General features: G+C 40.2%; 1 protein-coding gene across 2 annotated transcripts in view; it reads right to left on the reverse strand.

Moving 5' to 3' along the window:
• PTDSS1 (phosphatidylserine synthase 1) overlaps positions 1-16,672 on the reverse strand; it is a 33,370-nt gene that overhangs the window by 14,786 nt on the left and 1,912 nt on the right. For both annotated transcript variants that reach the window (XM_068932978.1, XM_068932979.1), the window contains exons 2-6: positions 13,274-13,365; positions 11,655-11,699; positions 9,224-9,348; positions 5,618-5,776; positions 1,990-2,141 (exon numbers count right to left, since the gene is read on the reverse strand). In XM_068932978.1, coding sequence (XP_068789079.1) covers positions 1,990-2,141; positions 5,618-5,776; positions 9,224-9,348; positions 11,655-11,699; positions 13,274-13,365 — 573 coding nt within the window. The remainder of the gene's footprint in view (positions 1-1,989; positions 2,142-5,617; positions 5,777-9,223; positions 9,349-11,654; positions 11,700-13,273; positions 13,366-16,672) is intronic.

The following is a 16,672-nucleotide window of genomic DNA, read 5'->3' on the forward strand; positions in this document are numbered from 1 at the left end:
AAGGCTGGGGTGAAAACAAGGAAGACGCAAGGGAATAAAAAGCAACACTCATGTTACTGAGTTTTCAAAATAATCACTTTTTCCCTGGACAGCAAAGATCTTCACAGACAAAACTGTGTAACGGACAAGGGTGAATTAAGAAGCATAATCTATTAAGCATTTCAGTCAAGATGCATTCTGCTACGAAAGCCCACCCTCCTCTATCTTGACTCAAAAAGTAAAACATCTCTAACGTTCTTTCCATGAAGGAAAAAGAAGTAAGGACTGCAATTCTTCAACTCGCCTGGAGAACTTGAAGGATAGTTCTTCTCCCTCGTCAATGCTGCCATTGCTCTTATCTAAAGGAGTCCTCATTTCAGAGCTCACTGACATCATTCCTTTAAGGATCTGTCAGATTTGTCATTCATAAAGTGTATATACCAGGCTGCCTCCACAGGCTTGAATATGTGGTATTTACAGCATTCCCAACCCTTGCAATTCTGGTATTAGATTCACCTGAATCTTTTGCACAGATGTGACAGCACTGTTATAAGCCAGAAGGCTTCTTAATTCCCCTTTGAAAGGGGATATCAATGGCTTTTCATCTGACAGGTGTGTTATAGTGCTTGTTTTTGATAACATTAATTGAAATGAGTGACAGCAGCCAAAGGACAGGAAATTCTAAAGAAAACTCAAGAGTTTTCTCCTCCAAAGGAGGCCTAGTAGTACAAATCAGTTTTCAGCCTGTTAATTTCACTGGCCGTTCTGGACAAAAAGGGAGCATCAAATTTGACACTTCTAATATCTGACTTTCGTTTTATTTTAGTAGTGGAAGGTTAGGGGGGTGTCTCCCACCCCTCTCCTAAACTTTAAGATCCATATTTATTCAACAGGAAGACAAAAAAAAGGGCAAGAAAAGGGCACAAGCAAAAGCTTCCCTCTCTGTGCAGATCCTCTTTATATTACAGGGCCAAAGAGTTTACACATGCATTTAAAAGACAATATATGGAAAAATTCCCCCATAGAGAGAGCAAAGACTAGTCCTCCCACAGATATTACAGCGTATCTCCTTAATTTTCAGTGAACTCTAAAAACAGAAGGAGCATCAACTCTATAACGCTCACCATTCCTCCTGAATTGAGATGTGGGAAAACTGAATTGAGACTAAAGGCTGGACGGTTCTCAGAGCAACAAACTAACTTGTGAGTAAGGGAAGGAAGCAGCACAGAAGTTCATACAGGGTGCAAATCTGGAAGTCAAGGTCTGAGCTCCTTTTTCATCTCTGATATTAACTCAAGGCAATCTCCTTTGGCAACTCATTGCGCTTCATCCAGTTTCATCTTTGCAATTGGTAAGGTGCGGATAAAATGCTTACCATCTAGCGGCAGGGGAGAGAGGCAAAAAAGCAACGGAAGAAGCCATATCCTGAAGAGCTAGGAACGAAAACTTACTAGGCCACAATCTGTTGCCCTTTTCCACAACAAATGGTGCTTTATTTTGCAATTGCTCCATTTATTTTAGAGACCCAGGAAAAGGGTCAGGTACTTCACAATATAGGTACAATCAGTCTGATTCCTCTTTTGCAATGACAGCTAGTGTTGGCAGATTGCCACACTAATGCCTCATCAAGCTGAATCCAAGCCTAGAGTTTAAAATGTTGTATAATGAGACAACAATTAAAATTAGGTTCGTTCACTGCCTACTTAAAAGTTTCACTTGTATAAAATAAAACACTGAAAACGCAAATAGCTTTATTACTTTGTGCTTTCATTTGGCATCAGTGCTTGGAACTTAGATTGCAAAGGAAAATCATTTACACATAATCATATTCACTATGAGATGGGATTTTAACATTCAAAGTAAACATACAGCACCATCAGCACACGTAGACTGCACACTATTGCACACATGCATTTTACATAGGTAAAGAAAAAGTTCTATTTTCCAAGAAATTGAATTTAATATTATAACATTAAACATTATGCTCATCAAGCTTTAATTTAGACCTACTTGAAGCTTGCCCAGTGATAGGTCCTCATCTCCAAGAAACGACAAACTACCATGCCCAACCAGATGCCACCCCCGTTACAAAGCAGGATGTCCAAAATGACTTGATCCCACCAGCATTCAGCAAAATTAGGCAGAAGATGCATGAAGAAGAGCTACAGAATACAGTAAAAAGATTATTGGTGAGGAACAGCACAGCATTCATACAAAGTTACTTTTTTAAGATTTTAAGACATTTAAAAATTAGCTTCTCAGTAAATGTCATACTTCATGGACATGAGCGACAACCACTGAAATATGATGGGAATCCTTCCATTGACTTCACAACACTTCGGATAAGAGGATTCCTTCTTCTCACCGTTCCCCATCCTGCATGGTCCTAGTGGGGCTATGCAGCCCATAGGGCTTTAGTGCAGCTTTTGGCATCTAAGAGAACACATGGAACGTTCACAGAAATGCATCAAGCAAGCAAAACAGCTGCAGGTTTTGGAGGAGAGAGGGTATTTTGTGCTTTTCAAAAACTTTTTTGCTTTTGCACTTTAGTCTTAAGAAGCTTGTTTTCTAAACCAGCAATAAGATGCGATAAGTAGGATGTATGCACATTTAACAACTGTCAATACTAAAGCATATTGTAATTCAAGACTTAAGACTTGTTCTAACTTAATTTACATTTCAAAACTCTTTCATTCACCATTTTAAGGGAATTTAGTGACTGGGAAAAAGACTAAGAGGTCATCAACATTTTGGACAATACAAGCTTTGCTTTGCTGCTATTCTTGATCCAGAGCAGCTTAAGAGAAGGATACTTCACTCTCCCTTCCTGTTTGGTCTCTGGCAAGCACTAACTGTAAAGGTGCTTTTAAGATGAAGATATTGAAAAACAAGCCAGAAAACCAGCACCATATTGAAAAGTCTCCACCATCTGTATCTATCTTCACATACTCAGTGCCTTAAAGGTTTCCTCTGGAAAGTATACAAATCATTTACTCTTGAAGCAATCTGTTCCTTTCTGAACTTAATCCTCACCTGAGTTGAGAACTACCATGAGACATCAGTAAATCAAAAGTATTTACAAAGTGGTGAGGTCATGTTTTTGACAGAGTGAAGGAGGATGATTGCCCAGACGGCCAGAGTTAAGACTCCAGCAATGGATTCAGCTCCTCTCATTCTCCTTTAAGAGAAAATTCTTTTCTTCTCTACGCCACAAGGAAAATAAATAAATAAATAAATACATCACATCAACCCGCAAACCAGAGATTAAAAAATTTAGCTGTGTACTGGAAACCGAGCGAGCTGTATATTAAGCAGCCTCTTCAAAATACTAAAGGAGCTGCTTAACAAAATACACAAACTAGGTAATATTCCTAACTCTCATAAACACATTACAATTTCGTCATCTAATGTGTGCATGTATGTGTATATATAAGTAAAAATCTATCTGTGTTTCTGTGAAAGATTACTAGCAGAGTTTTGTAACAGAGTAACTTTTTGTTGACAAAGGTATGAACATTACATCTAAAAAATTCAAATGTGGGGAAAGGAACAAGAAGAATGTTTTTGGTATAAAGCAAGAGTAAATGCCGGTCAATTTATAACAAACTATAGTTATTGATACTGGCAATGGCATTTCCCTTGAAAACCCTCGCAAAAAGCAAAAGTATATCAAAACAGCTTATTTTCCTTTACCAAAGCTATGTAAATTTCAACCTGCAGAAAGGAAAATTTGAATTTATTTTCAGGACCCAAGCTATACATGTAGCTTGTTATCCTGCTAAAAATGGTTTCCCTTTCAAGGTTTTAAGAAGATCTAAAGCGAAAGGGGCATTAGGCTATGAATCTCAATCTACACTAGTTCAGCCAAAGACACCGTAAGTTACAGCTAATAAGGCAGTAAAAAAGAGAGCACAAGCGTTTACCAGACCATCTCTAAGGTGCTGGCTGTTCTCAAAACAAGAAAGCAAGGTCTGCTTGGATCCCAGCTTTAAGCTGATAGTATGGAACATGAGTCAAGTGTCTCATTTCAGAATGAAAAGCCAGTTGAAAAATGTTAACAGGAGATACATGGCTAAATCCCCGTGCAATTGCCCTGATAACTTTTGTAGGTTTATAGTTACTCTCTTGAATCAACTAATTCATTAAAAAAATACATTTGAGTGGTGATAAGCCTTCTGTATGTTGAACCTTACCCAACACATTGTGTATTCCAGTAACCTGCCTTTCAACGACAAGGAACACTAGAAAACCCATACGGTGTCAAATTGAAGATGACAGTCGTGCAATGATCTACTGAACGATAAGAGCGTGTGTGAAACGTGCCCAAATCTAAACTTCTTTTTCAGGGGGAAAAATGAGTACAACAACTAGCAAAGTTGTTGTGCTGTATGGATAGGTACCTGTGGAATACCATTTTTTAATTGAATAGTTTCAGAACAGCCTGGAAAAAGAGAGTATCCTTGAATGTCACAGAACAAAAACATGTTTTGAAAAGGAGCTAGTGGCATCAATGCTTTCAAACCCAGTAGTTTAACTTTAGGCCACTAGAGCTTTATCTACATTTCCGAATTATAAATGCCTTGACAGATGGGCCAAGCATCCTCAAGACAGTAAACTTTACAGAAAACTGAGATTTTAAAGATTAAATTTAGATGATTACATCTACACTTAGTAATTGAAAACTGACATGTTAGAATATGCTGTCCCAAAAACTGAAAAATTTGTGTTTTTTTTTTTCTCCTGTTCTGAATCATGCAATTGTAGAACATCATGAACAACAGATCTAGCAGTGAGGACCAGAAGCCTGAGCGAAGTCAACTGGCTGAACTAAAATAAATATCAGTAGTTTATTAGCTGAAACAGAACATTAAACTGCCAACAGTCAACTGACTTACGCACGTGCCTGGGTGAACTCTTAGCAAAAATAAGTTAGCGGTCCTCCAAACTACGGTGCAGGGCATCAATCTACACTGTATGTGAACTAGCTCAGATTTGGGTCTAGTAAAACCACATTTTTATGTTAGTGCACACGAATAAACTGGGCTTGTTGTACATGATTTAACAAAAAAAACGTGGCTATGCACTCAGGCCTCAAGACCTAAAACAACACACTGCATAACGTCTTCTCATTTCACATAGACTTCTCCTCATGGGTCCTCATGTTTTCCCTAAGGGATCCCCCCATTCCGTTTCACTGTATAGCCCATGCATGACTACCACTTTACAAAATATTTAAATACTGTTGTACTGAGGGCGGCAGTAGATCACAGCTACTGCAAGGTGGTAAAGGGAAAGCCTTGCTCTAAATCAGGGAATACCAGTCAAAATCTGAAACGGCCCGAGTGCTGAGCCTCGTAATAACAGAGAAACAAAGCATGGATGGCAGCAATGGACTGAATTAGATTTCCCTCCTATGTTAAGTATTAGTAAGCCATCAACCACACAACTTACCTAAATCCTGACTTGCTGCTCCTCACTAACGCAACTGCCCCAATTGCTCTGCATCTGGTTTATAGGCTTAAAACATAAATCTGTACTGAGAACTATCAAGCCATCCTTCTAGTAATCTTCAAACTTCCCCACAGAATGAGTAAAGTCGCATATATTTTCATACACTGGAGATAAGTGGGTGGCCTACCTCAGTGAGCTCCCAGGTGATGCTAATAGTCCAGCATAACCCATAGCTGCGGATCAGCAGAGCCTTCATGGCCCAGCCCCAGAAATGCCCAAAAGCAAATATATCAAAGTGGCTGAGAATTCTCTCCCAGGTGATAACATGGCAGTTTACAGCATACTCCTGTTAATGATAAAAACAAACAAACAAACAAACAAGAAAAAAAAAACCTCAATGAATAGGTAACTTCAGAAACACTAGAGTAATGAAACTTCTTTCTATCCAGGGCAACAAGCCTGAAATCATAAAGATATTAAAATATATATTACTGCCCTTCCTCTTCCTTCTGACCAAGAAAACCTGCAATATCAAGACTCCGCATCATCATAATACATCTCTAATTTGAAAGGAGATAGCGCAGACCCTGGAAACTGGAGGAGCAGGTAGAACTTACGTGACCAAAGAACAGGAGGAGCAATAAAACAAATACTTAAGAAAGAGCAAACAACAAGACTCTAGAAAATAGTTCTTCGCTTTTTGTGTGTGAGAGAGTGTGTGCGCGCGCGCGCGTGTGTGTGTGTGTGTGTGTGTGTGTGTGTGTGGAGGGGGGTGATTTGAAATAGCCACCTTTCCTCGTTTTCATGCTGTCTGGTGGTCAGATGTGCTCATCAGTGACTAATCCTCATCAGTCTGCTTGGGACAAAGCCATATATGCGTTTTTTTTCCTCAATGTTCATTTGAGCATCCTTTTTGTCTTATTTTTCCTCAACAAAGCAACTTCCCAGAACACATTCATATTCAGAAGGTTTGGTCACACAGCTGAAGTAAAAATCAAAATGAACTTGCAACTGTTCTATTACAGAGGAGTGGCAGATTCCTTAAGAATATTAATCAATATTCTAGTCATTATTATCAAAGGAAATGTGTTATCTCACCATATTATACAGCAAGTGCTAGAAATCACTGCCCAATTAAAAAAAAAAAAAATCTATATTCCATCTGGAGGATGCATCAGTGGAGTTTTGTCTTGTCACTGGGCACAAATTGAACAAGATTATTTCCAACTGCAAACAGTTTCTAAAACACTCGGCTTGCCGCCGCAGGTCACCTGCCACATGCAGGTGACAACACAGCACTGCTCAGCGCTGTTGAATTTAGAAAGGATTCTCTTTCAGGCCAAAACTACTGCTAATCCTGCACAAATGAACCATGATCAACTTGAAAAAGGGATGGCAGAGATCCCGGTCCCCACAAAGACAGGAAGGTAGGATTTCACCCAAATAATTCTCCCATTTCTCACACTCCCTATCGAGGCAGGTGGGTGCCACTACGAAACTTTAAGTACCCCTTGCTGTTGGTGCTCTCTGAAGTGAAAGCATGGTGCTGCTGCTTGCACGTTGCGACGCTGAATGATCATTCACAGAAAAGCGTATCATTTATCCTAAGGATGTCAAAGCTGCAGCTTTACTGCATGCATCCAGAGGTCCGAAACTGCCAAACTTATTTGCTGTATTCCCTGTAGAGCTCTGGAACGGGGTATACTTTTGCAGAATAGGGGACAAATCCACATACGTTAGAGCTGTCTTCTACGTTTCTGCTTCTTTTGCTTCATATATATACATGCAGAAAAACATTCAGGTTCAAACCACAGGAAGCTTTGAGTTGAAGTCATTTTGGCACCACGATCTATATGCACAAAAAGTCTTTATAGCCACTGCGTTTCATTTCCTGAAGAAAAGGATGAGAAGCACTGAATGTACAACGGAAGGTGCAGGCTCCTACTAGTAGCACGATATCTAAGATTCTATATAGAGTGGACACAGTAAAGTTGCTCTAAAACTAAATTTCTTTTGCAGGGCTCTTGCTTTTTTGCTTTTTTAGTTCTTACCGAGGCTTTTTCCCCATAACTCATCTTTCCAATTGCAGTCCTGCCAGTCATACATACACGTTTAACTTTCTTTTATATTCAAGAAACTTGGCTAGTCTCATGCAAGACACCAAGCTGTAGCCTTCACTGCTGTGCACTGCTGTGCCCCCCAAAAATTTACTCCAACTTGAAGTGACAGTATTATCAGGACTGTGAAGAAGTATAGAGTAAGTCTCTGCTGACTGCTGCAGTCAGGGAACCTGCTGTAGTGTGGTTCTGTGCCAGCAGTAATACTAGTCCTCCCTGGCTTGAATCTATTTATTTCTAACTTAAATGAGAGGAGAGCCAGGCGAGAGTAACTTACAGATTCAGATTCCTCCTCGTGCCAGTTCCTTTTTGTTGCTCAGCAACATCATTAACCCCCGTGCTCATGTTCCTTCTAGGAATGTGACAAGAGACAGAACTGCCCCACCTTTCCAGAGTTTTCCCACTACCCTACTCTACCCCTAGCAGTGGACTGCCCGTTCTTCCTCACCACCATACACATCCTGCAAAACTGAAGGTCCTGTCATGCAGTTGCACAACATGTACTGTTGATCAGCTGAGGTGCAACACAAGAAGCATCCGGATTTTTCCAGGTAAGCAGCCTGCACACGGTCATCACTGTCGATCAGTTGATGCAAGCTAACTGCACTGTAAAGATCTGTGTTCTCTTTTACGTGCCACAGGGCAGGAGTTTGCAGCCACCGGTAATTAGGTGCTATGTGGTAGTTGTCATACGCAGTAAACGGCTATTTGCAGGAGATGACCAGCGTACTTCCTTACTCTTGAGGCAAGAGTCTGAAAACAGCACCTACTGTACAACTGGTGACTGACCGTGGTTGTTGTGTGCAAACACTCAAACCCAAGGACAAGCAGGCAAGCTGGTCACGTGGTGGGGAGTAACTTGATGAAACGGGGAAGAGCATTAAACTGACTACTCTTGCCTCCCCCTGCAATAACCATCCTCTGCCTAGTGCTCAATTGCTTATACCCTCTTCTGCCCGCAACCAGACATAGCTCATGCGCTCTTCTCATGCCTCCCTTCACCAGCTCACCCCCTTGTGCTAGGGCCCTTACCTGAAGGGAGCTCTCTGCACTGAAATCTCCTTGCAAGCTGTTTAACATGTAGAAGAGCAAGCCTACCTTTACATGCCACTCAAGATCATAGTCTGTGGATCTAATTTCCCAGCAATACCAGCACAGGCTGCTTAGCCGGGTGGCTGAAAAGCAGCAGAGCCTTGCAGTTTCTCTTTTTGGCCCTCTACCTACTTGGTCGTTACATGCCGTAAGGCATGTGCAATAAGGCAAAAACCAAAGTTCTTTTACCATAGAATTGTGGCAAGTCAAAAAACTGATCTGAGGGCCATGTATCATGCAGGCCTCATCTAGATACTACCATGATTAAGTGTATTTCCAATATCCAGGTTCATATCTATTATTTTAAGGAATTCTACACCATTCCAGTTCAAACTTTTCTCATGTTCCCCACTGCACACCCCTTTGAAAGCCTGCATTAGAAAGAGCAGAGAGAAAGCTGGCTTTCTCATCCATTGATTTCAATAGAAAAAAACAGCAGCTGATACAAAAGGCTTGTTGACTCTGGTGAGTACAGACACCAACTTGTCCTGCTCATGCAAGCAAATTCAGATTTATCCATTCCCACCCATGTAAATCATATGCAAAGTAGCCAAAACGTGCAATACAGTGCCAAGGATACCTACCATAATATCTGCTTCCCTTGTGGCATATCGGAGATTAGGGTCCAGCCAGTACATTACCGCTTTTACCTGCTCAAAGTTAAGGAAGAGCACGAACACCAGGAATAGAAAATAGAGCACACTGAGACCTGCAAAAAGATTCAGCTTTAGAAACATGTTCACTGACAAAACTCTTGAAACCCAGAGAGTCCAGAAAGCTGCTTGCAAACTGGTGCTCAATATCTGCCCAGTTTTCACAAATGAGTTCTCTACATACAATGACTACATGCAAAAAAAGCTTAGAGACACAAGGCAGACAGTAATCTTTCAGCATTCAAGCCCTTTGATTTTGTTCTGACTGAGTTCACGCGGTCAAGCACACATAACATCACATGAAATAGGAAACATACAATGTAAACCGTTTAGACACGAGTAGCACAAGATAGCACTCGGGAAGCTCTTCAGTAAGAGACACATTAGGACCCCACAATTGTACTGGCTCTGTCCCCTTGTTTAAATACTGCCAGTCTCACTAATGCAGGTCTCGAAGCCTGTATGCAGATTTCAACACAACGATCAGTTCAATAATCCCACCTGGCAATTCTGAGCTATATTAGCGATAAAGAGTAGTTACGAACACAACCTAAAAGACTGGCATGCTTGAACTACTTTTGTGAAATGGAAAATCTGCTGTTTGAAACTTTTAAAAATAAAATGACTGATGATATGTTTTCACACCGTTATAAGTTCTGCAACACTATTACATTTGGGACTACGTCCCCTGACCTCCCCATGTCTGCATATAGATTTTCTTTTTAAACTGAAAAGAAGTGAAGAAATATCCCAGGTGTGGAACTGTGGGTAGATGAGGCTGCTATTGGGACCACGTTTTTACATTGCCAGCACGTTCGCAGATCAACTCTCTCCCCTCCCCACTGCAATTCTAATACTAGAAATTTACAGGATTTAATCAAGACTACAGTTAGGAGAGGCCTATAAACACTGACACCAAATCCATATAGTCCAGCATTCAACCTTACTTGTGCCCTGCAGCAATGCCACAAAGGCAAAAAGGTCAACACGAACAAGCTTAGTATCGGCCATCCAAAACAGACTATAGCAATTCTAAGGAGAAACGAATACACTGTGAACAGAATCAAAGTGTTATTAATCCCTAGCACATGCTAAAGAACAAGTTCTGTTCAGGTACACAGAGATGTAGAGAAAGTATTTGCTGCCTGTCCTCTGCAGAGCAACTTAAAATCACTTCAGCTAAAGAGATGCCAAGCTACTACAGGAGTCACAGCCTGCCAGTGAGGACACAGACTACTCCTGCCTTTCGTCTACTGAGCAGGTCTGAGATTTCAAACGTGGCGGAGTAAGTCATGCCAGAGGAAGCAGAATTTCACAGGGGAAAATCTTGCTCTTGATTTTGAGTGCAGTCTTTCCTCAGAAGCAGAGGGGGTCAAGGTCTGAACCTATTAGCACTGAGAACGTCCTTTTAGCTTACAGTAACTGTAACCTGAAACCAGCAAGAGGACCTTTTTCCCAAACTTCGCAAGCAGCAGGATTCTTTAAAAGAGTACTAACTAGTCAGCACTATCCTCTCAATGTCAACAGATGACTAATCAGCTACTTTAGGAGGCTAGTTATTTTTAGCTTGATAAGGTGGTGGGAGAGAGAAGCACTCACAGTCCTTTTAGAGAGACCAGCTTTTAAATCAAACTTGCCTGATTCTCTGAAAATATGCTTAGAGCCTAGCCTATGATCTGTGAACGTTGACTTATTTGAAATTTCTTATGTTTCTGCAATGTAATTCGGATATTTAGGAGCAGCATTTCACCTAGTAATTTATGAAGTTAATGGAATTATTTTTCCCAATTATCAATGTAATCAATGTTTACAGTAACTTTGCTGAAAGTATAAATTAAGAATATGCACAAATTCACATAAGAATGTAAATAAATGTATGTTAAGCTATACCATCACTTTACTAGAGTAACAGTGTATTTTCATAGATAATGAAAAGCAGCATCTAACTAAACTGGATTTAGTCAGAAGTCAGCACGTATCTGTCGCAGCTATAAAAAAATAAACACAACCTTTTCTGGGGTGGGAATGGATGGTGGTAGGAAGGGTACGATGGTAGGGGATGAGGAAGCACAAATACAAAATAGGAATAAAAAGAAATGTCGGAATGAATGCTCCTTGTCTGGCGATTTAACTTACACCATGCTAACAGGGAGGAACTCCAATGAAATTCCCAAATCTAATTAAATGATAGATTATGATCTAATTCTTAATTAGATTATGATCTGCTTGGGGTGGGAGGGAAGAGTTGTTCACATAAGTTTGATGTACAGTTATGTTTCATGACAATTCCATTCATCTGAAAGATGAAATGGCCAATCCTGCAGAAGCACTAAACAAACCAGAAATACAAGTTAAAGCTTACCAAAAACCATTCTCCATAATGCAGGGTGAGGGCGTGTAAAAGGTCCTGTGGACAGTGAAAAAAAACAAACAAACAAAAACAACAACAACAAAAAAAAGCTATTAGAGGACAGCGACGAGAACCACAGAATCAGTTTTTGGATTTAGTTCAGATGAAGAGCATTTAGCATGAGCACAGATCAGTTCTCCATCAACCTTTTAACATATACAAAGTTTTGGGGCCCTTTATTGTATGTTAAAAAATAAACAAACAAACAAACTCATAAGAGGAGTTTTGAGAGGGGAAAGAGAAGGCTGGCAATTACTAGGGCATAGATAAAATGTTCAATTACTTCTATGGGAGTTGTCTACAGAACAGTACTATGGTGTTTACTCAGCAGACACCGTATCTCAAGTGTCACCTAAAGATCTCCAGCTTGGTCTAGCATAGCTTGCTCCAAACGAAGTCATCTAATACAAACTTCTGTGTGTTAGCGAAAGAACATTGTACTTAAACTTCAGATAGCCATGAACAGTTAGCAAACAGGCCTCCTAAAACTTCCAAATTCGATAACATGTATCTAACAGAATGCAAGATACCTATGCCCCTTATCAGTATCAACATAGTTTATTTTATAATCAGAAATTAAATTTACTCTATGGGAATAAAAATCTCTTAGCTGGTGCAAGTAACAGAGGAGATAACAGTCTGGTGAAAGCAGAAAATCTCTAAACATGAGTCATACATTAGGTACTAAGAAGTGGCTGAACAGATGTTTGATGTTTTCAGTGCACATTGTGGATTGCTCTTTCATTCCTGTAAGCATGAACTTCATTCTTCTGTCTCTGACATTCAGCTTTTCATGGAGCACTTTGTGAAAACTATCAATTTATGAAGTTTAAACACGAGAAAAATATATCACAACTCAGAAGTGGAAATCTACTCTGAGCACAGTTACTGTTCATCTATTCCTGAACAGTGGCAATCCTGACACAGTTTAAACTTGACTGAAATTATGCTCATTGCTGACTGCAATAAGGAAAAATTAAAAAAAAATAAAATAGGGAAGCTAGCATTTCCTCTGCAGAATTTTAAGCATCGCAAAGGCTTTACCCTTTTTACACTTTCTTCTCCCCACATAGTTATAAACCTTCTATCCAACATAAATTTCTATCGAGCAATTGCCGTTTTACATCATGATGTGATTCAGATTTACGCTCTGTATCCAACTGTGTCACTGGCTTCTGGAACAGTGATTTATGTAAGGTGTTATACCTCTGAGATTCTCTGTTTAAAGCACACTAAAGAAGACTCCTTTAAAGCATTAAAGGACTAGGAAGCATCATTGCTTCACAATTTAAGTCACAACTGCGCACCTGCAAATAGGGACATTGCAATTCTGAAGACCTGGCTTCCTTGTTAGACACAGACAAGCTATAAATAACTTGCATTTTACAGATATCTCCACTCAGTAGGACTGCAACCCATTTTCAGACTGTTCCTTAACAAAAAAGGAATGCAAAGGAGTAAACAAAGAAAAAAAACATTTAAAAGTGGTACTTAAAAAAAAAATCAAAATAAATATACTGACAACAAAGAGAAATTTACATGTGAGAAAGTGAAGTATGAACCTTACTCACCATTCGGAAAAGCTAGAACACTGATGATTAGAAAGAAGAAAATCACAGAGAGGATGCCCCTCCAGATATTATCCTCTGGGACAGAATCATCCCTGAAGAGACAGACAATATCAAAGCGTTAAAGTATCATTTTGAAGATGAAGTCAAAAGGCTGTCAAGATATCACAATAATTAAATAAAGACTACATGGAAATAAGTATGTTGGTTATGTACCAAATCACGATAGTAACTACACAGAATGGTTTTCCTTCTGTACTTCTGGATATCCTTTCTTATAAGAAGAGAGTTAAATATAATATAATCTCTACACGCAAGCCACTAGTGTTGCTTCTGCAGTGACAATGCAATAATGATTAAAACAAGGTGAAAAATTCCCCTATTTTAATGTTTACAGCAACTCTACAAGCCTGGATGTGGGGGATGGGGGAAATTATTCCAATCAGGCTTTAACATGTTACCATCCCAGGCTCAAGCATCCTAGTCAAAGACCAGAGACGCTCTATTCTGAGCAGGGAGGCACCCACAGAACAGTATCTTGCCTCACAAAACTTATAATCTGTGTAAAACAGAACGAGAGGAAAACTTAAAAGAACCAAAGAAAAATATCAAAGTGCTTTAGATTATTAAGGCAACGCTCTGAATAAAATAACAGGTATTAGTTGTGCTACTGTTACATTACAGCCAGAAGGCAGTATATAAATAGCATACAGACAGGGTAGAGGGGAGGCAGAGAAGACTTCTGACCAGCAGTCAGCTTTTAGGAAACTTTAGCAATAAGACTAGAAAAGGATAAAGGTCTTCCCAGTAAAGCATCTGTCACATTTCTGCATGGTTCAGAAAAGAATCTGTGACAGTATAAATGTGTCCCACATTATATATTTGCTGCAGTCGTAAAACATCTCTCATCTTGCCAAATTATTTCCCTTTCCCTCAGATTTGAGCCATAACAGCTCCACAGCAGACCTTCCCCATTACGAAGCATCTAAGCACTGTATTAGTTCTACTGCATGTGACGAAAAAATAAATTGAATGTGAAAGGTTTCTCTCCTGCAGATCTCAGGGACTCACTAGGTTTTTTTTTGGTTTTTGTTTTTTTAAAACTAGCTCAGTCCATTTTATCAGCCATTTTCCAGCAGCAGTTCTGCAGTCTGACATTTCATGTCAGCTACAAACCCCAAGTTCCAGGGCCTAACTCTGCCTCCCTTGGCAATCCCAAGAGCTTCATGACACTTCCCAGTCAGAGCCACAGGCTTTAATAGCTCCCCCAGCAAAACCATATTTCTTTGTTATAACATGCAAATAATATACACTCACATGGTGTCACAGGTGCCAACAAATGGGAATTTTTTAAATTTTAAACGAGACCATATTACTGAAGTCACATCACTGCCTAATTCAGTGCAGCCAAGTCAGAAGTGGAAGAGACCATGCTCATATCACTTAATTCTAGTGCTAGTTGGGCTGAAAGGTCCTCATCTTTGTACATCAGGATTCTGAACGTTACTCAGCTTCAGGAAAGCTGTCCTAGTCATGCTGCCACCCTCTCCTCCAAAACCCGCACTGTCTTGCTTGCAGCATTTTTACATTTTTTGTGCTTTCTCTGTTCACAGGCTTCTGGATAGTCAAAATCTCACTCCAATAAGCCAAATAACTGATAGAGGAATTTTATTTTCAGATTAACCTGGAGATGCTTTTCAGAGAGCTAGATGTCCTATCTTCTTGCCAGAAGCAGGTAAAAAACAGGTGGGAGTGACAGCCTCACTACTATGCACTTATTAGGTTAAGAATTACAGCGCTTTCCTGGAAGAGCTGTTTCAGAGAACCCCAAAATAAAAAAGAGAAACAAAATAGCTGTTGGAGGAAAGATACAACCTCAATAAGCTGCAAATCAAGAAAATGTGCTAAATCATCTCCTCACTTAGCCTTCAGAACCTCCAGGCTGACTTTGAAATATCAGCACTCATGCAGCATGAAGTTTCTAACGCTTGCGTGGGAGGACAGAAGAGAATTCTCTCAGTTTAAACCCACTTCACTGATGCATTTTTCAAGTCTGTGGCTTTTTGGAAGAGAGACAATAAAAAACAAAGCACATCACAAACACATAACCCTTTTTGCCCTCTCTTGCTCTTCTCCCTGCTCCACAGCCCTATATTACGCTGGCACATTACTAAATTCCCCGTCTGGATGTGATCCTGGGCAATATGCTCTAGGTGACCCTGCTTGAGCAGGGAGGTTGGACTAGATGATCTCCAGAGGTCCCTTCCAACCTAAACCATTCTGTGATTCTGTAAAAAATAAACCAAGGTACGTTATTACATTATTTAAAAAAAAAAAAAAAGAGGTTAGCTCTAACACCAAATGAGAAGTGGGAGGTGGGGGGGAGGATCTACCATAATCTCCCCAAAACAAACCTAAATACATTATCATCCAGTTCAATCCACTCTATTAATGTAGGGATTTGAAAGAAGACAGTCCTACACCCTCATAGGTTTTATTCCTGCTTCAATAAACCCCTCCAACTTCACACCAGAAGCTACCAGTCTGTCACCTTGCTCAGTCCTGCTGTTGTACTCCCCAAAATAATCCCTCCAGCAGCCATCTGCCCACCTTAAAACGGAGAAATTAAACACCTTGGCATTTCCTTTTCTGTACTATTATTACTGGTACCCAAAGACTATGGCTATCTGAGGTTCAGCTTCACCCTCATCTGCCAGCTCAAAGACAGCTTCCTTTGCTCTTGGTGATCCCCATGGGGACCCAGTCCAACGTTGCGGCTTGGTACATCCCAGGGGAGAGAGTTTCCAAGTTCATCTGAGCTATTACGTATTTGTAACATAAAACAATTATAGAAGAGGCAAGAAAGACTTTAAGAGAAGCAGGATTTCCTCTGCCTATGCTGAAGCTCCTGAAAAAATAAAATTTGCTTAACAACATCAGCATGAACATACCATACAAAATCCCCTGCTGTGGCTTGTGCATCCTTATTTTAATTAAGCAGCAGAAGTATGAAGCAAGCTGATCGCATAGAGGAAGCAAAGAAAAATCACTTGTCACGTCATACTGAGAGTCTATGGTGCGCTGTGGCCAGGAAGTGGAAATAAGGGCAATTACTAGAGATTCACAGAAGCAGACGGGAACAGGAAGACCAGACCTGGGTGTACGTAACTGGAAGCATGCAGGGAATGACCCCCTCCCCACTTGACTACTCAAAGAGCATATATGGTTTGGTAGTGTTCCATCTATGGCAACGAGGGCGGCAGTCTCGTATCACCTTGGAGATTTAGCAAACTCCTGTGATGGTTAGAAACAGTAGAAGAGGAAAAGAGAGAGTAGCATCCACAATCTGAGAAGAGGAGAAACAAAGAGTTACAGAGAAGGTAATTGGTATTTAGACACAGG

Source organism: Struthio camelus, chromosome 2 (genome assembly GCF_040807025.1).
Source record: "Struthio camelus isolate bStrCam1 chromosome 2, bStrCam1.hap1, whole genome shotgun sequence".
NCBI lineage: Eukaryota > Metazoa > Chordata > Aves > Struthioniformes > Struthionidae > Struthio > Struthio camelus.